The sequence below is a fragment of the Heterodontus francisci genome, chromosome 5 (assembly GCF_036365525.1).
Source record: "Heterodontus francisci isolate sHetFra1 chromosome 5, sHetFra1.hap1, whole genome shotgun sequence".
Taxonomy (NCBI): domain Eukaryota; kingdom Metazoa; phylum Chordata; class Chondrichthyes; order Heterodontiformes; family Heterodontidae; genus Heterodontus; species Heterodontus francisci.
The window spans coordinates 155,292,468-155,313,238 of record NC_090375.1 but is presented as its reverse complement, the minus strand read 5'-3'; the positions used below and the strand labels follow the sequence as shown (position 1 = coordinate 155,313,238).

At 43.6% G+C, this 20,771-nt stretch overlaps 1 protein-coding gene across 7 annotated transcripts in view; it reads right to left on the bottom strand.

Annotated features, from left to right (window-relative positions):
- mlh1 (mutL homolog 1, colon cancer, nonpolyposis type 2 (E. coli)) overlaps positions 1-20,771 on the bottom strand; it is a 71,874-nt gene that overhangs the window by 2,915 nt on the left and 48,188 nt on the right. For 4 of the 7 annotated variants that reach the window (XM_068032269.1, XM_068032271.1, XM_068032272.1 and 1 more), the window contains 6 exons: positions 5,649-5,992; positions 3,995-4,143; positions 3,620-3,728; positions 2,206-2,269; positions 1,959-2,123; positions 1,631-1,723 (listed from right to left, as the gene is read on the bottom strand). In XM_068032269.1, the coding sequence (XP_067888370.1) occupies positions 1,631-1,723; positions 1,959-2,123; positions 2,206-2,269; positions 3,620-3,728; positions 3,995-4,143; positions 5,649-5,992 (924 nt within the window). Of the gene's footprint in view, positions 1-814; positions 1,072-1,630; positions 1,724-1,958; positions 2,124-2,205; positions 2,270-3,619; positions 3,729-3,994; positions 4,144-5,648; positions 5,993-20,771 lie in introns of those variants that run through there. The other 3 variants (XM_068032275.1, XM_068032270.1, XM_068032273.1) reach the window with 3 other exon arrangements.

The window sequence follows — 20,771 nt, the reverse complement described above, 5'->3', positions numbered from 1 at the left end:
GTGCAATCATGAAAGGTACTTGGAACAAAGGGAAAGTGCAAGTGGATTAGACCCAATGACAGCTACTCGTTTCTTGCATTGTTATCTGGTGTTGTATACAACAATTCGGAACAACTACTAACTGTTGAATGTTGAAGTAAATGTTATACATTATTCATTACTATTGCTATGCATGGCAGGGCGAGATTTTGCCATCCGTGGGGTGGGGGGTCCGAATTTAAGTTTTGGCCAACTTATCAGGAAGGGGACAGAGTGGGGAACTGGGGAAAGTTGTCACTCCTGTTCTGAAAGCCAAAGTGGGAATCTCACAGACTTGCAGACTGAACCTGGAGTCTTCCCAAGCCATGTTGGCCAACCTCAAATGATTGGGGGAGGGTCATGCCTCTTCAATTGTTCCGCTGTCTCCCACATTCTACTCTCTGTAAACCCGAGGTCACTCAAAACTCTGCTGCCCGTGTCTTAACTCACACCAAGTCCCATTCCCCTATCACCCCTGTGCTTGCTGACCTTAACAGGGTCCCGGTCCAGCAACATTTTGATTTTAAAATTCTCATACTTTGTTTTCAAATCACTCCATGGCCTCACCACTCCCTATCTCTGTAACCTCCTCTAGCTCTAAAACCCTCCAAGATAACCTGCACTCCTCTAATTCAAGCCTCTTGAGCACCCTGATTGTAATCCCTCCATCACTGGTGGCCACACCATCAGTTGACCAGGCCCCAAGCTCTGGAGGACTCTCCCTACACCTCTCCATCTCACTTTCCTCCTTTAAGTCACTGCTTAAAACCTACCTCTTTGACCAAACTTTTGGTCATCTGACCTAATATCTCCTTTTGTAGCTTGGCATCATACTTCGTTTTATAACGTGCCTGTGAAGCGCCTTGGGATGTTTTATTACATTAAAGGTGCTATATAAATATAAGTTGTTGTTGACTGCAGTGAAATAAACCAGAGGCAATCGACCAATTGAAGTGCCGGTTATTCGCTTTGACCCATAGCACGCTGTAGTTTCATGATGCCAGTCCTGTGTCATCAAGCTTTCAACACCAATAAAGTGGGAACATTTCATCTCTGTAGAAGGTGCAGAATGCAGATAAATTAATACCCAGGAGCTGCAAAGACAACCTTAAGGAAACTGTGAATATTTACACCGGAGAACAGCAAACTGTGGGAAGATCCAGAGGTACAGATAAACTGAATTTGGATAAACTATGATCACAGATTCTGTCACCAGACTCGAGCTCACAAGAACTGTTGAACTGTTTCGATTGAAGTAACTCACATACAAGGTGACGAATGCTTGCAATGGATTGCCTAGGAACAAAGCAGAGATGGAGACTGTTGGGAACTTCAAGAGAGAACTAGATAATTCTTTCAGTGAAAGTAATAGTCGAGTGGTATGATGGATATTATAAACGGTATTTTCAAGTCCTCAACTGAAGCAAGGTACTGAGCTCCTTGCCTGCGATTTGCCAATTTGTTCTCAGAGCACCAGGTACCTCAATGTGGTCAAGGACTCAGTCTACTTCTTGGTATTGTAAGTTTTGAACTTTGGAGCCGGGTAGATAGGCTGAAATGCTCTTCATCAGTCCTCAACATTTTTATTTTCTTGATACAAAAAGGTACCCACCTCTGTAGCTAGACGTAGGATGAACATCGGCAGCCCCTCCAAAGCTGGAACATAGTTTTCCAACAGCAGAGGTAATCCAGTTAGGTTTCCCTCCTGTGAATGACCACAGCAAATAGATTCTAAGGATAGATTTGTGTTAAGATGTTCTCTAGCATGTCACATGGAAAATAGGTGATATTTGCTGTCACCAGGTGGTCAGTTATATAACTGCAATGACTAGCACTTTTCTATAGCTATCTTCAGTGAGAAATGGACAAACTGCTCTGAACTGTTAAGCTGGTCACTCCAAATTCTAACAATTTTTAGTCACCTTAAATTGTATACTAACCTCATCAATACCAATGGAAAAATAATCTTGCAGCATTTCAGATTTTGATTTCAAAAAATCTACAATATACTCCGCCAATCCCTCTTTGGGACCATCCTCTTCAGTCCAGCCGCTTTCTGGACTGTCCAATGCCAGCATGGCCAGTTCATACAAAGGAGCAGGGTTCTGAATATAAGGAAAGGAATAAACTCGGTGTCTTGTGTTAGTGACCAAATTACTAAGACAAAGAGTAACATCACACACTTACCGACAACCTCAACACTCCAAAATTGCCAAAGTCATAGATTAAGATTTGGTAAAACAATTCTTGACTGAAAGAAAAGCACAAATTGTGGTCAGAAAATTGTGCACAGGCAAGATAGCATTTCAAAAAAGCAGAACTGTGAGAGATCAGTTGGTTCAAACACAATAATACCTATACTAGCTACCATTTGTACAAAAGGAAAATGCTGGAAATACTCAGCATGTGTGAAGAGAAACAGAGCTAATGTTTCAGAGTGAACTGAAAACAGTTTCCAGTTCTGACAAACGGTCATTGAGCTGAAATGTTAACTCTCACTCCACAGATGCTGCCTGACTCATTCAGTATTTCCAGCATGTTCTGTTTTTATTTTAAATATTGCGGTGGACTCCCTTTTTAAAAAAAAAGTTGCAATTGAGCTAAATCAGTACATTTTCAGAGACCCTGCTCCTATCGCAAATTAGAAATAAGGTTCAGAAGTCAGCCCACCCGATTCTCAGCACTTCCTGAGCATGATAATTAATTATAATAACACGATATGGACACTGGGAACCCTGTGCTTAATTCTGCACTCCTTTTGAATGAGACTCCATGCTTGAAACAAAAGTTTGCCCTAATGTGGAAACTGCTCTAAATCACTCTTTGTGAAATCCTGGAGCTACAGAACTCTAACTTCCTCAGTCATTCCTTCCTTAGACAAAACTCAAGCTTGGCGTCACTAATCGCTACTTACTGATTAATCTCGTCACCCCTTTTGCTCTATTTGGCCGAGGTAGTGCCGCTATCATGGACGACTGGCCCTTCAGCTAGAGTCACAATAATAGGTGGTTATTTCTCCAGAGATAGTGGACTTCTGAAACAAGCTGCCAGCTCATGTGGTGGATTCACTGAACTCCTTCAAACGAGAGCTGGACCTGTTTCTGGCTGGGGTAGAGAGCACCTCTCATCAAAACCAGACTGATCTGTTGGACTAGTTTTGATTACCAAAGCAGATAGGAGAGGAATTTACCAGATTTTCCACCCATCCGCGCAGCCCCCCCCGCCTCCCCGAAACTGGCCTGTGTTTTTAACCCCTCCCTGGAGATCACAAAGCTTCTGCATGGGGTGAGGAGTGTATTTATTGTGATGCACTGGGCATCACAGTTGTGCTGGGCAAACTGGATGGACCAGTATATCTTTCCTGTCTATCATTGTTTGTACATTTTTGCATATTGTGAAGCTTTGAGCAAACTTGTTCAATTTGTTCTGTTGTCCACACTAATACCAAACAATCGCAAGAACACTTCCAGCGATGAAATATCCTGGTTTTACTTTAACCTCTTTTTTGCACAGTTGAACTTGATTGTCATTACTGACAAAAACCATAATCCAATAGGCAGCTCACTCAATATTGTGCTCTTTAAGAGGATGAACAAGTTACCTGAGTTTAGTGGTGTTGATCAGGTAAAGTTTAGTCTGGTACTGCACTAGTGCCCACTGAGGGTTCACACAACCAATAAACGAATGATTCTGCAACATATCTTGTAGGCCTTAGAAACAAAATAACAGAATTAGTGTCCTGACCGCAATGATAACATCTTATTGCATCAATTTAAGAGCAAAACCAACAGTGTTTCAAATATATTTCGAGTTTGTAGATGCTTTGGCCCAATTTTGCTTTCACCGGATAATGGCTCGGCTAATGCATCTGTAAATGATGGCAATGGGTACACAAGACCGACGCATCTCAACTTCTGCTTCTCCCCTACTCCTTCTCCTCCGGCAGCAACATATCTCTAATAGCTGGTGCCTGTACCTGTGTGATTTTGACTGCTGATCTCTTCCCGCAGGGTGAGAATACTGGTTAGGTTAATAATGCGTCTCTTTGGAAGATGGGCAGCTGTCATGTCACGATTCGAGTTCACTTCCTTTACTTCATCAGGTGAGTCTGCTCTCGACCGTTTTCTAACAGTAAACAAAATTATGCCTTATACAAATATCAAGTTGCATTACGTTAGATTGATGTGCTGACAACTTTTCAAATGCATTCACCCTATTCTTCTAGCCATCCACTCTCAACTGCAGATTACTTTTGAATCGCCTCCTTATTTAACTTGTCATTTTGTGTGCATGAGAGGAAGAGAGAGGGCGAGTGCTGCGATGGCCAGTTCAACATGAGGCCCAACAGGAAAGGTACAACACTCCAAGGGCTACATGTGGAATTGGGCACTGTTTTTAGCAGGCTCAAAACTGCAATCTAACAAACTCAAACTGTGAACAGAAAGAGAGAGTAAAAGAAAAAGCAACAATGGTTTATACTTATACCACACACACTCCTGGAATTCTGAGGGACACAATCCCAACTGGGAACATGGTAAAGGGATTTTCTATTTTCCTGAAATGTTTCAGGAACAGAATCGCATGCCAAAAAACTGACACATTTTAAATAGAAATCCACCAAGTTATCTTGGTACTTAAAATTCAGCACCATGAATGAATGTAACTGTGCAGCAAGAGAGTCTTAAAGCAGGGCCTGTGAATTACACTGAAGAAAATCACATTTATTTGAAGGAAATGCAAAAAATTGTTTCCCTCTGCCCAGCCAAAAGAATTAAACCATCTTTCCTTCTTTGTCTGAGAACAAAAAACAGTCTCAACATTCAAACATGCTCTTCAAACTCTTCAATGGTGATCTGAGAATACTTAACAAGAGGTGCCCTTCAAGTAGACCAGTGAGTAAACATTGTGCAGAAGTGGTTAATGAGTCCAAATGTCAGTTCATGTTAAGAGTTTGCATTCAAGCCCTTCAGCCTAATTTCCAATGCTTCACCACCAGAATTACAGGCTCAGCACTCAGCAGGATGGAACTTTTAATGGGCTAAATTCACATAACTTGCAAGCAGCTTTTATCTCCTGCTCATTCAAACCAAGAGCCAGGACAAACCTAAACTCAAGTGCAGTTAGGACAAAGCACTAATCAGCTACTCAAATGACATCTGAGGTTCAGTCTCCTGGAACCTAAGTAAGTGGATGAATAAGCTACTTGTCAAACAAATAAAAGAGATGCATCCTCTTACTCCAACATCACGCACAGGCTCCTTCTTGCCAAGAGATGTCCTCTTAACCTACGGGTATGATTCCCCTAATCCCCATTAATTGTGAAACGTTTGTGTACAGAAGATAAGATATTCTGAGTCCCTATGCCAATGGATGCACTTCGCCTTCAGCAGGTGGCTATTGGAAAAAAAAAAATCACAGGCACCACACCTGCTGAATGTGAGGCCCTTCAGGTGGTGTGGGGCCTTGGGAAGTTTTGTCCATTGTCTCCAAATATACATTACCCCCTCCAACTCTCGCACCTTATATGCACTCTCTACACACACCAGATTACATACATCCAGTCCCTTAAGAATTTAACATAAGAATGTTCAGAAATTCATGGGCTTTCAGCCTTGACAGTTATCATTTACCTGGATGGGACATTGAATGAGTTATCATTACAAGGATGTAAGGATTTCTCCACAGTCTTGGCCGAGCTCCCAGCTTTTTCCACAGCTAGTAAGTCAAAGTCACTTAAGTCCTCCATCTCAGAGTCCTGACACCCAGTCCCTCCATCAGCAGAAGCAGTGGTAGGTGGTCCTGCCTGTGGCCTGTTGATTGGCTGAAGGAAGGCATCCATCTTCTGTTCCTTGGAGTCTGTCCGCACCATTTGGTGAGCATATGGTTTGTCACTGGAACCTGGGACTGCAGATGACGATGCTGTTGAAGGTTTGACAAAGTCACTGGAGGATATGGCTGGGCCTGGCATTAAAGTCTGAGGATTTAAAGAGAAATTTCCATTATATACTAGCTGTCATGCAGACCCCCACCTGCCAAGAATGAGGCAGATTAATTTTGTCATATGAACATTAATTTTAAACTGTTGCTGGAGTGAAGAAATGACTTGTTAAAGAGATCACCAGACATTTGGGCTGGAAGGACATTTGCATATTAAGAGACGCCGCAAGGGAGACAAAGAACTATTCCCTGATCCAATTAACCCAAATGGATTTTGATCACCAGACATAGAAGGTGTAAGGAAGCGTGTTCCAGGGACTGCTAAAATAATACAATCCACAAAAGCAGAAGTGGTTAAGCCAGTTAGTCACATGGCTAACCTGCTGGCCAACTTGGTTTTTTGAATTGTGCCACACAGAAAGGAACGGAAGGTAGTTTTGCAACTGAAGTTGGAACAAGTAAGCCTCTCTCCTGGCTGTCTCTCTCTCGCCTTCTCCCAAGCCACCGGACCCACAAAAGACACGTAAACCTCAAGAATGAAAAGACTCCGACATCAAAACAAATTGAAGTGTGAACTGGGCACCAATGAACAGCAGGACTTACCAGCAACCAAAGATTCTACACTGAACTCAAAGGACAGTAAATAACTAACAGATATTGCTTCAAACTTTTCCCCTTTATTCTTTCTACTTTTTCTGTCTCTATCTGCATGTGTGTTTGTCGCGTATGCATGCTAGCGTGGTCGTGTCACATATTCATAGTTGTTAACAGGATTAGAGTTTAAGATTAATAAACTTACACCTTTCTTGTTTAAATCTAAGGAAACCTGTCTGGTTTCTTTGCCTTAAAATTGGGGCAGTGAACAAGGATTCACTGAGGAGGAGCTAAAAACAAAGTGTTTCTAAAGTTAAACCCTGTTACGGTTAAACCAGGCAAAGGCTGAGAGGGAACCCCCTGACACCTTCTCACCTGGTCATAACAGAATTTTGGGGGCTAGTATCCTGGATTTGATCCACAGACAAATTAGAAATTGGAAGTGGGAAGTCAAATTGATCCCAAACAAAAAGAGAAAAGATTACAATATAGGTTTTCTTGTTGTTGTGTGTGCTAGAATACTAACATGTCTGCGACTGAAGCTAGTAGCTCCCTATGCCAGGGTGAAGTAACTTGGGATAAGTTAAAAGCACTGTCTATGGAGGAGTTGAAGAAAATGGTTGAGCAGTGTGGGATCACTGTACATGGCAAGGCTAGGAAGTCTAAACTCCTAAGTCTAATGGCCAACCAAGTAGACTCCGAAAGGGTATTGCTAGAAAAGATACAATTGGAACAGTGGAAACTTGCGAAGTTGGGGAAAGAGAGAGGGAGAGAAAGAGCCTTCCAGAAGGAACATGAAGAAAAAGAGAAAGAGAAAGAACCTTCCGGAAAGAATGCGAAGAGAGAGAGCTAAGGCGGCTTGAGTTAACTGTTGGGGGGTGAGGGCAACAGAGTAACCCCAGTGAAAGCATGGCCAGTATGGAGAAGCGAAATTCAGGTCTGGGTACAGAATTATTAAAACTCTTCCAACTGATCCCAAAATTCAATGAGGGAGACGTGGAAGCGTTTTTTGTGTCTTTTGAAAAACTGGTAAGGCAGTTAAAGTGACCAGCTGAGGCTTGGACTCTGTTGTAACAGAGCAAATTAGTAGGAAAAGCTCATGAGGTTTATTCCATGTTGCCAGATGAGAGTTCATCAGATTATGAACTGAGAAAAAAATGCTATCCTCGGGGCGTATGAGTTAGTAACGGAAGCCTATCACCAGAAGTTTAGAACCCTCAAGAAGCAAGCTGATCAAACTTACCTGGAGTGTCATGGTCCTGTAGTTTTTTTTCAGAATATGTGGTTTGCCTTTAAGGCTTGCAAGGGATCAGTCTTGCTTTAAGAACCAGCAAGCCTCAGGAGTTATAGGAAGGTGCATTTTCGTTGCCTTAGAAACAGCCATTTGGAGACTGCGATTCAAAGGGTGCATTCTCATGACCATAGATATAGCCACTGGGAGTGAGTCTCATGTGATACATTTATTACAATTCAGTTTGAACTAACTTTGTTCAAACAGAACACACAGAAGAGACAGCTGGAAAAGGAGCTTTCAGCCGTTTAAACTGAAGGAATAGGATTTTGAGTCTGTTAATTATTATCTCTCAAAATTCGAAGAAAAAGTCAAGCCAAAACAGAGATCTCTGGTAATTTAAATTGAAGAAAGGTAAGTTAGACTGTGACAATCTTTTAGCCCTCAAAAACTCGAAAGTCAGATTGATTCTGTTGAAAGTGTTTGCAAGTCGTTAATTGTTGAAATTCGCTGAAGAAGGAAAGCAACTTTCTGTGAGGACTTCGAGCAACATTTTGTGAGGACTTCGAGCAACAGTGGACTATAAATTTGCAAGGACTCTAATTTTTTTCTATTTTAAATGTTGTTTATACCGTCAGTGTTTAAGAATTTAGTTCTTCTAATTAAAGAGTTAATTTGTTGATTTAAAGACACCTGGTTTGGTTAGACTCATTTGGGGGGGTTAATAGATGGTACAATTTGGCTGGGTCTTTCTTTAATTTGGAAAGTTTTAAATGATATATTAGGCGATCTGTGGAGCGACGGGATTGAATTAACAGTGCGTCGGTCCCACCACAATCAAAATCATATATTTTGATTGGGGGCTTTGAAAGGAGTGGTCGATCATAACAGGAGTTTGAGAGAAATAAGCAACTGGCTTTTGACCTGTGGCTGAGGGCTCTTACAGTACAGCTCAGCTATGAAAATCTCAGAGAAGTAATTTGTTAGAGGAACTTAAAAACTCTCTTCCACTCTCCATGACCCATGTAGAGGAACAATAGGCTCACAGAGCCCAGCTGGAAGCAGTTCTGGCTGATGAGCTTGCACTCATTTATAAGTCAGTGGGCCCAGGGGAAAACCTTTGCTAATCACCCCCACAAATCCAAAAAGTACAAAGGGTGGGAAGGTGATAGAAGCCCAAGCAGTCCTAGGAGGGAAAGAAAAGCAGGAGACACAGGGGGCCCTCCTCCAGCCAAAAAGGAAGGTGCTATAGGTAGGAGTGAGACCCGGAGACCTGTGTGCTTCCATTGTAATAAAGCAGGGAATTTAAGAGCTGACAGCTGGAAACTAAAGGGAAAACCTGTAGGGTTTATCAGGGCACACCCGCTCAGCAAAGGAGAAGGGACGCTGATGGAGAGCACAGCAGAATAAGCTGTGGCTTTAACTGCAGTAAGACTGAGACCTAGGAAGCTTAATGCTGCAAGTGCAGGAAATTTTAATAGGATTCCTGAAGGTTATTAGGGCTTTGTGTTTGAAGGGAAAGTAACCCCATACTCCTTGAGTGGGGCAAGCATGCCCATAGTGATACACAGGGGCCACTAGATCCCTTTTACTGGGAAAAGCCTGACTTTTCCCTCAGAGAGTGCAGTAAACTCTAGAATGGTGGAAATCGCACTGGAGGGCAGTGTATGTCTGTACCTTTACACCAGGTGCACTTGGAGTGCAACCTAGTTTCGGGACCGGTGACCATAGAGATTGTCTCTAGTTTGCCTGTGGATGGGATTGGCCTGCTCCTAGGTAATGATTTGGCAGGGATGAAGGTGGTAGCTTCCTTAGTAGAGACCGACCACAGGAGGTCAGAGTGACAGGGCAGTGGCAGGAGACGGTCCCCTGCAGTTTCCCTGAATGTGTAATGAATCAGGCCATGGTCAAACAAGCTTCCACAGAGGAGAGTGAATTGGCACTGCAGGCAGATGACCATGAGGTCTGTCTATCCGAGCCTTTCTTTGGAAAGTTAGAAGACCCAGCTGAGGCTCAGCGAGCCAATCCAATATTGAGAGAGTTAGCACAGGCTGCCCAGTCTGAAACTGAAGTAGAGGAAATCCCCGATTGCTACTATTTAAAGAATGAGGTACTGATGAGGAAATGGAGTTCTCCTCACCAGACCTGAGAGCAAGGAGCGGACAGTGGTTTACCAGTTAGTGACACCGCAGAGGTACCGAGAGAAATAGTAAGAATGGCCCATGAGACTGCAGTGGCTCTACATGACAGCAGTTTGACTGGCCAAAACTCAACAAAGATGTGGTGGAGTACTATAGGAGTTGCCACATGTGCCAGGTTGAGAGGAAACCCCAACCTACAGTGAATTCTGCACCCCTAAGTCCTGTATCAGTGTTTGGAGGACCCTCCAGCAGAGTGCTGGTGAACTGTAAGGCACCCCTGCTAAGAACAAAAAAGGACAGACAGGCACAAGGCTGGCAACAGGTTAGAAAGGAACAGGGAAAAAGGGACCAAGAGGGAAGGTTAAAGGAAGTCCGGGAGAAATCCCAAATGGAAACTCCCACTGTCCGGTCAGCCAACACTGAAATATTTGAAGTTAGACCCCACATCCTCCTATGTAAATGCAGACACTAGAAGCACCCCACCAGAGTGATTAACAGCATGTACAGGAACTTGCAGAGACAAAGAAAGTCCTCGAGAGAAAAGAAACAGTGAGGGTGATGCCTAACCTAGTCGAAGTTCCACAGGGGCGTGCAGCAGAATCTGGACAAATACCTGCAAGCAGGAGTGTCCCAGAGGACAAAGGGAAGATTAGCAAAGAATCCCCCCCAACAGTCAGGAGAAAAAAAAGAGAATTAGCCACAAGTGAAAAGCCCTTGCATGACTCATCAAAGCACTCAAAGAGTGTTCAGAGTGGAACTGCCCACTGCCGCCGCCCCGACTAGAACTCCAACCTAGGGCTAATTAAACCTAACCCTCCCCCTACAGACCTCAACAAGAACAAAGACACCTTAGGCAGTCAGAGAAAAGTGCAAACTGGAAAAACTCCCCCAAAAACCACATGTTTATTGGGATGCCAAAAAGTGCCATTTAAAGCAGCACTGCTACCAAGAAAAGACAGGCTATAACAATTGTTAGGGTTCTCAATGAATGAGAGAGATGCATGTGTGCTTTCCTGTCCTTATCATCTCTCCAGTTCCTTTTAATGAAATGCTGTTTTTAAAATTCACATTTCATTCCACTGTATGTGGAGGTGTCATGCAGACCCCACCTGCCAAGAATGAGGCAGATTAAATTTGTCATATGAACATTAATTTTAAACCGTTACTGGAGTGAAGAAATGACTTGTTAATGAGATCACCAGACATTTGGGCTGGAAGGACATTTGCATATTAAGAGATGCTGCTTATGGAGACAATTGTGGAGATAACTCCCAGATCCAATTAAACCAAATGGATTGTGATCACCAGACATTGAAGGTGTAAGGAAGCGCGTTCCAGGGACTGCTAAGATAATACAATCCACAAATGCAGAAGTGGTTAAGCCAGTTAGTCACATGGCTAACCTGCTGGCCAACATGGTTTTTTGAATTGTGCCACACAGAAAGGAACGGAAGGTAGTTTTGCAACTGAACTTGGAACAAGTAAGCCTCTCTCCTGGCTGTCTCTCTCTCACTTTCTCCCAAGCCACCGGATCCACAGAAGACACGTACACCTCAAGAGAGAAAAGACTCAGACATCAAAACAAGCTGAAGCGTGAACTGGGCACCAATGAATAGCAGGACTTACCAGCAACCAAACATTGCACATTGAACTCAAAGGACAGTAAATAACTAACAGATACTGCTTCAAACTTTTCCCCTTGATTCTTTCTACTTTTTCTTTCTCTATCTGCATGTGTGTTTATCACGTATGCATGGTAGCATGGTCGCGTCACATATTTATAGTTGTTAGCCGGATTAGAGTTTAAGATTAATGAACTCCCACCTTTCTTGTTTAAATCTAAGGAAACCTGTCTGATTTCTTTGCCTTAAAATTGGAGCAGTGAAGAAGGATTCACTGAGGGGGAGCTAAAAACAAAGTGTTTCTAAAATTATACCCTGATATGGTTAAACCAGGCAAAGAATGAGAGGGAACCCCCTAAACCCCTTCTCACCTGGTCGTAACATAACACATACAAAATTAGAAATGTTATTGTATCTACTGCTGTCCAATGAAAGTGACCATGGGCAGATTTTGCCCTTTGGTTGGGGCCCCAATATCAGAGTCAAATGGGGGTCACAACACCGCACTGTGTAGGAAACAGTCACCTGGCAGTGATTTTCCCTGAATTGGCCAATTAGTGGCCAGAGGGCAGGATCACCACCCAATTAAGAACAGTGGGCGGGCTCTCTGAGCTGGAGGGCCAATAGGAGGCCCTCCAGCACTGAAGCAGCAGCAGCCTGAGGTCGAGGTGACCTCTCTTCAACTTTTTAAACTTTTAAATTTAAAAATGCCCTCAGCAGCCAGACCACCATTGTGGAACCCCTCCACACAGGGGCCTATGGCTGCAGTTGAGGCCAAGCAGCTGGGGAGGGCCTCAAAGACTGCCAAAGACGCTGGCCCCACCCCCTGGTCTTCTGCCGGGTGGCCACCTCCCAGTAGCTGGCCTCGTCCCCAATGCCTTAAGGGGCCCTGCAGCTGACTGGAAAATTCCAGTTGGCTTCTGCTAAATCTGATCCTACCTTCAGGAAAATGGTCTCGGGACATAATGGAACTGGCAAACCAGCATGCTGGCTGGCGGCACAAATTTTTGCACCAGCCTGCCTTTGCACTGACTCCCATTGGGGCCTAAAAGCCCTGCCCCAGATAACACACTGAAATGAGTTTTCCCATATAAAGCTCTCAAAATAGAGAACATAGCACTCCATGCTATGTTATTAAATATAGAAATAATGCAGCCTACGGTTTCTGATAACTGTTTCTTTATCAGTATTAACATTTATTTTAAACAGGTGAACAATGATCAGAAAATCCAGGCTTGTGCTTTTAGTCAACAATTATATTTATTATATTACTCAACTTGAAATGAGTCAAATGCTAAGGATTTTAACATCTGTAACCCCCTTCACTAGATCCGCCCCAGGCCAAGACCTTGATGCCTCTGGCTCCAACACCAGCCCAGCCTGTCGCTGACTTTGCTGCTTCCCACTGGCCCCAATCTCCTCCTTGTTCCCTCCATGCTCCAGACAGGTTCAGAACCTTTGCTCCCTTCTGCCTGGTTCCAGAAACGCACTGGCCAGCTCATTCACACTCTCCTAGACTCAAATCAGCCCACTCATTCCTCCTTGGTCCAATTTCCCACTTCACACTCTTACCCGTGACCCCAGACTTCGCCATTGCAACCAGTCTTTATGCCCATCCCCTGTAGTTACATTCCAGAAAGGCAGCTGGTGAACTGTATCCAATCTTTACACGCTTTTATATTTATTTACCGAATTACAGATTACAAGCATACACCTCCTAACCCAACAACCACAGTTTCAGTCTGTGTCTACTTATAGGGATTCAAGTGAATCCCCAGTTAATGCCCACCACCTGTATAAAATTAAACAATTAATATCCAATTAACTCCTCTAAGTGTCCACTCCCTCCTGTAAATGTGAAAATATGATAGGATGCCTCAGGCTCCCTTTTCCCAGGAAGTAACAAGGGCCGAGAAATTGGTTTGTCAGAAAAAAGTTTGATGCAAACAAAATAGAGGGGACAGAAAAGTTTTTTGTGAGACAGAGAGAAAGAGTAGAATAAAAACCAAGAGACAGCAAAACTAATAAAGTTAGGGCAGAGATGGAACAACAGGGGAAAAATGTCCATCAGAAATATCACAGAGATTACCTAGTAATTCAGAAGAAAACCCCTGAAGATATGAATGATAAGAGTGAGATGGACCAGGTGATTATTTTTCTTAAAAAAAACATTCACGGGATTGTTATGGACAGGTGGTAAGGGGTGTGGGTAGTTCCCACTGCTCACCTCCCAAATAACCACAACTGTGTTTTGTTAAATTGATGTGTTAGCCCGAGTGTCTTCAGGATCAAATAAACAGACAAATGGCAGATTTTCTTGCAGATAAAAAAAAACTATTTTTAAGTCATTCCCAAAATGGTCGCAATCTCACCTACACACACATTCACAAGAATAGACGGATATAGAGAGAAAAGGGTAGGAGGTAGTTAGAAGTCCAAAGTGAGGCAAGTGTTCGTGGTTTACAGAATATTGTTGAGTCTTCTCAGGAGGAAAAGTCATTTTTAGAAGTTACAGGCATTATCTGAAGTTGCGGAGGCAGCGCTCTCGTGGTTGTAATACAGCCCAAAGCTGTGCAGTTCATTACCTTCACAGATGGTTAGTCTCAAAGACACTTTGTGATGTCTCTGCTATAATTGCTGTTCAATTTCAGTAGGGTTCTTCCCTTGCCTGGCTGGATCCTTCAGACAGCACTTGGCTGGACAAGCTTTCTATGATGTTGGCTTGATATCTCTCTCTCTCCCCCTCTCCAGAGGGCTACTTTTTAAGGTAAACATCTCTCATATTAGAGATTCTGTTCGGAGATACATGGCCCTCTCCCCTCTTGTAACCACACAATGGGCCTGGATATGATAACCATGGCTATCAATTAATATTTGAATGGGTACTATTCTGTTATGATGTTGCTATTACACACCTTTTCATCCTGGTTTTGGCTGCGAGTCAGACTGTCTCCAGCATCCTATGTTAATCCATTCATGTTGATAAGTCATTAATATGTGATACAGCTCCTTTCAATTTAAAAGCAGTTTCTCCCCAGAGCTATTTCATACAAGGTTAATGAGTTCCATCTTTGCAGACAAGTTTATTTCCAGTACAGGAGGGGTCACGTGGCCGCTACTCCATTTTGACTGTGGTTCAAGTGTCCAATTCTTGAGAGTTAATTTTAACAATTGACTTTTTACACTTCATAATTCCTCCATTTCATTGTTTATTTCATCATAGCTCCTTCTATGCATGACAGCATGTTGACGTCATTGGCAAGAACAGCATTTATTGTCCGTCCCTAATTGCACTTGAGAAGATTGGTGGTGGTGAGCTGACTTCTTGAACTCCTGCTGTCCATGTGGTGCAGGTACTGTTATGACCAAGGTGGGAGGAGTGCACTGTCTTTTCGAGTCCCACTTCTCCACAGGTCACGACATATATTTAAAAAATGTTAACCCAGTTACCGATTCAATCATATACTATACTCTTTATCCCAGAATAAAATACACCAACCAGGTTTCTTTAACAAACAATATTATCAGTTTATCAAACAAGACTTATCAGTAACAAAGCAAAGCATTAGCACACAGATTGAAATATGAAAGTTCCCTTTTTACCTTCCCCACCCACAAACTCACACACACACACTGAAAAAAATACAGAAATTCTCTCTTCAGATGTCTGTTACAAAAATGACTTCTTTGGCCAAATACTTCCTAACTCTTAAAGAAAAAAAAAGATATGGAAAGATGTCAGTTGTCCCTTTTTGGTCTGGCATCCCAAATATGCGTGGACGGCTGTCACTGGGATCTTTCTAGAGCAGTTATTTTCTGGTGACGTTGAGGATCAATTTGGCAGGCTTTCTAGGAGAAATGCAGCATCAGAGGTTTCTGGCGGGTTTTTCAGGAGAAATGCAGCATCGGTTTCTCTATTTCTAACACTTGATTCTCAGTAAGTTCTCAAAGAGATGGAAGAGGGTAAGCTGATAGTAGCTGCTCTCTTGGCTGGTTTTCTCCAACTTTTAAAAACAGTTTACACCCCAGCACACTGTCCAAAGCGAAACCAAAAACATATCTCAAGAGTCAAGCCTCCTGACCCCTATAAATCTTGACCTGTCACTTCTCTGTAAACATCTTCCCCAGGTCACCAAGGTTTCTGTTGTTTATTGCTTAAAGCAAGGTTATTTTTAAACATCTCCATGCCCTTTCAACGAACTGTCAACAACAAAGCAAAGTCCAGTTTCTATGAAATCTTCAGCCTTCCAATGACTCCATCTCCACAATTTAAATACAGGTCCTCAAAAATATATACTTAACAAAAAAAAGCACTTTTGTAACAGTACACCCACAGTGCTGTTAGGAAGAGAGTTCCAGGATTTTGATACAGCAACAGTGAAGGAATGGTGATATATTTCCAAGTCAGAACAGGGCATGACTTGAAGTGGAACTTGCAGGTGGTGGTGTTCTCATGTGCCTGCTGCCCTTGTCCTTCAAGGTAGTAGAAATCATGGGTTGGGAGGTGCTGTTAAAGAAGCCTTGGTGAACTGTTGCTGTGCATCGTGTAAATGATACACATTGCAGTCATTGTGTGCCAGTGGTGGAGGGATGAATGCTTAAGGTGGTAGCTGGGGTGCCAATCAAGCAGATCCTGGATGATGCCGAGTTTCTTGAATTGTTGGAACTGCACTCATCGAGGTAAGTGGTGAGTATTCCATCACACTCCTGACTTATACCTTGTAGATGGTGGACAGACTTTGGGGAGTCAGAAAGTGAGCTAATTGTCGCAGAATACCCACCTTCTGACCTGCCTTTGTAGCCACAGTGATTTGTGGTTGGTCCAGTGAAGTTTCTGGCCAGTGGTGACCCTCAGGATGTTAATGGTAGAGGAATGCGGTGAAAATAGTGCCACTGAATGTCAAGGGGAGGTGGCTAGACTCTCTCTTATTGGAGATGATCAATGCCTGGCACTTGTGTAGCACGAATGTTACTTGCTACTTAATCAGCCCAAGCCTGAATGTAGTCCAGGTCCTACTGCATGCGGGCACAGTCTGCTTTTGTATCCGAGGAATTGTGAATGGAAGTGAACACTGTGAAATCACCAGCTAACATCCCCACTTATGAAATAAAAACAAAACATACTGGAAATACTCAGCAGGTCTGGCAACATCTATGGACCATCCTCACAACTGGAAGAACTTTGAGATGTAACAGTTTTTAAGCAAGGCAGGCAAAGAGGGGAGGGGTGGTAAGAACAAAAGGAAAGCTCTGTGATTGGGTGGAAGTCAGGAGAGATTAAATGACAAAAGGGATAATGGTTAAAGGCAAAAGTAATGGGAGATGTAAAGAATAAAAAGATGCGTCTAGAGGACAAGTAAATGTGAAGAGCAGAATCATTAACAACTGCCGTCCAAAAAAAAAGGGGCAGAGGTTACAATCTAAAATTGTTGAACTCAATGTTAAGTCTGAAAGACTGTAACGTGTTTAATCGAAAGATGAGGTTCCATTGAGCTTCATTGGAACAGTATTCGAGGCCAAGGACAGAAAAAGTCAGATTGTGAGTGGATTGGAGAATTAAAATGACAGGCGACCGGAAGCTCAGGGTCATGCTTGTGGACTGAACAGCTTCTGCAAAGCTGTCACCCAATCTGCATTTGGTCTTCCCAATGTACAGGAGACCGCATTGTGAACAGCGAATACAGTACAGTAAATTGAAAGTACAAATAAATCACTTTCACTTGGAAGGAGTGTTTGGGGCCTTGGACGGTGAGAAGGACGATGGTAAAAGGGTAGGTGTTGCATTTCCTGCACTTGCATGCGAAAGTGCCATGGGAAGGGGAGGGGTTATTGAGGGCGATTGAGGAATGGACCAAGGTGTCCAAACTTCCTCTAAAGCTTCCTCCCTGCACTGACCCTGAACTTGTTTCTTTCTCTAGTTTTTCTTCTATCTCCCCTTATTGCCCTCTCTAAGCTCATCTTGTCCATGAGACCCACCTCCTGCTTCCTCAACCCTATTTCCACTAAACTGCTGACCACCCAAATTCCCCTCCTGGTCCCTGTGTTAGCTGATAGTGTTAATGTTTCTCTCTCTTCAGGTGCTGTCCTTCTCTCCTTTAAATCTGCTGTCATCCCTCCTCTCAAAAAAAACAACCTTTGACCCCACCACCCTTGCAAACTACTGCCCCACCTCCAACCTCCCTTTCCTCTCTAAAATCCATGAATGTGTTCTTATCTCCCAAATCCATGCCCATCTTTCCCAGAATTCCATGTTTGAAATCCTCCAATCAGATTTCTGCCACCTCCATCCCCCACCAGTAACACCGTCCCGCCCAACTACAGTACCAAAATGGCTATTATCAAAGTCAAAAACAACATCCTATGTGACAAAGGCAAAGTATCCCTCCTCGTCCTTTTTGACTGGTCAGCCTTTGACATGGTTGACCCCATTCTCCTGTCTCTCCACTGCTGTCCAGCTGAGTGGGACTGCTCTCACCTGGCTCCATTCTTATCTATCTAATTGTGGCCAGAGTATCACTTGCAATGGCTTCTCTCCCTGCTCCCACACCGTTACCTGTGATGTCCCCCAAGGATTTATCCTTGCCCACCTCCTATTTCGCATCTACATGCCCCTTGGTGACTTCATCCAACAGCACAGAAGGAGGCCATTTGACCCATCATGTCTGTGCTGGCTCTCTAAGAGCTACTCAGCTTGTCCCACTCCCCGAAGCCCTGCAAATTTCTTCTCTTCAGGTAATTGATTAATCAATTCCCTTTCGAAAACCACAACTGAATTTGCCTCTACCATACTCAGTGCATTCCAGATCCTAACCACTCACTGTGTAATGAAGTATTTCCTCATGTTGCCTCTGGTTCTTTTGCCAATCACCTTAAATCAGAGCCTTCTGGTTGTTGCCCTTCCGCCAATGGGAACAGTTTCTCCCTTTCTACTCTATCTAGACTTCTCATGATTTTGAACACTTCTATCAAATCTCCTCTCAACGGTATTCACATGTAGACTGATGACACCCAGCTCTAGCTCACCACCACCTCTCTCAACTCTTCCACCTTTGCTAACTTATCAGACTACGTATCCGAGATCCAGAACTGGAGCAGCAGAAATTTCCTCCAATTAAATACTGGAAAGACTGAAGCCATTGTCTTCGGTCCCCCCACTCCTTTGCTACCTACTCCACCGTCTCCCTGGCAACAAATCTGAGACTAAACCAGGCTGTTTGCAAGCTTGGTGTCATATTTGACCCCAAGATGAGCTTCTGACAACACATCTGCTCCATCACTAAACTTACCTATATACACCTCCACAATGGCACACAATTCACCCCTGCCTCAGTTCATCTGCTGCTGAAACCCTCATTCATGCCTTTGTTACCTTTAGGCTTGACTATTCCAACACATTCCCGGCTGACTTATGCACATTTTACCCACCATAATCTTGACGTCATCCAAAATTATGCTGCCTCTGTTCCCACTCACACCAAGCCCCATTCACTTATCACCCCCATGCTCACTAACCTACATTGGCTCCCGTTCAAGCAGCACCTTGATTTTAAAATTCTCATCCTAGTTTTCAAATTCCTCCAGGGTCTTGGCCCTCCCTACACCAGCAATCTTCTCCAGCCCCAGAACCCTAATGAGATATCTGCACTCATCTAATTACGGTCTCTGCAGCATCCCAAATTTTAATTGCTCCACCATTGGTGGCCATGCCTTCAGTTGCCTAAAGCTCTCCACTTCTCTTTCTTCCTTTTAAGATGCTCCTTAAAACCTATTTCTTTGATCAAGCTTTTGGTCACCTGTCCTAATATCGCCTAATGTGGATTGGTGTCTAATTTTCCTTTATAACGCTTCTTTGAAGTGCCTTGGGATGTTTTATTACATTAAAGGTACCATATAAGTTGTTGTTACCGTCAATGTAGGCTGTGGGCTTATTGTGAATATTGGTCAACAGCTTTTCACAGAAATGGAGACAGAGAAGTCGAGGAAGGGAAGTCAAGAGTCAGAGATGGACCATGTGGAGGAGAAGGAAGGGTGAAAATTGGAACCAAAGTTCATGAAACTTTCCAGTTCAGGGCAGGAGCAGGAAACGCCACCGATACAGTCATCAATGTACTGGAAAAAGAGGTGAGGAGGGAACTCAAGTAGAACAAAGAATGTGCCACATACCCAATGAAAAGACAGGCATAAGTAGAATCTAGGCGGAGGAGGGTGGTGCTGGATAGCGACTTGTTGAGCCTCCATTCAAGAAAGAAGGAAAAAGCCCTCAAAGTCCTGGTAGGGGATGAAGGTGTAGAGAGATTGGACATCCCTAGTGAAAAGGAAACAGTTAGGATCAGGAAACAGGAAACTGCTGAAGTGGCAGAGAGCATCGGAAGAGTCACAGATGTAAGTGGAAAGAGACTGGACAGGGAAGAAATAGTTGAGATAGGAAACAAAATCAGTTCATTGGGGCAGGAACAGGCAGAAACAATGGGTCCTGTTTGTGGGTTTTGGGAAGGCGGCAGAAATAGTCTGTTCAAGGCTGAGAGACTATAAGATTGGAGGCCATGGAGGGAAGATCTCTAGAGGAGATGAGGTCTGTGACAGTCTTGGAAATGATGGTTTGATGTTCGATGGTGGAGTAATGGTTCGGGAGGTAGAAGGAGGTGTCAGAGGGTTGGTGTTCGGCCTCTGCTAGGTCGAGGTCTGTTCGTCAAACAACAACAGCAGGTTTGATGACAATGTTAGAGTTGGACCTGAGAGAATGGAGTACGGCAAGTTCCACAGCGAATGAGGGGAGCAGGGAAATTAAGATGACTGACGTCATGCCAGCAGTCCTCAATGAAAAAAGATCTAGGCAGCGTAAGAGACCAAATGAAAGGGGAATTCTGAAGACAGGAAAAGGGGTCCGCTGCACAGGGGGTAGACTCCTGGGCAAACAAATGGGGGCAGAGGCAATGGAAGAAGAGCTCAGCATCATGCCAGGCTCGAAATTCACTGAGGTGGGGCGTATGGGGATAAAGCTGAGGCCTTTGCTAACGACTGATCATTCAGGATCAGAAAGTGAAAGGTCAGAGGGGATCATAAAAACACAGCAAGGGGTCAGTTTAGAAGAAGGGATCAGGTCAGAGGAAAAGAAAAGAAAAGGTTCCAGAAGGGTGCTGGCATCCATGATGGTTTCAGCTTGTGATCCTTGACACCTGAAAGAAAGAAAAAAGCTTTTTGTTAAAGCGCAGGATGAGGTGAAGGATG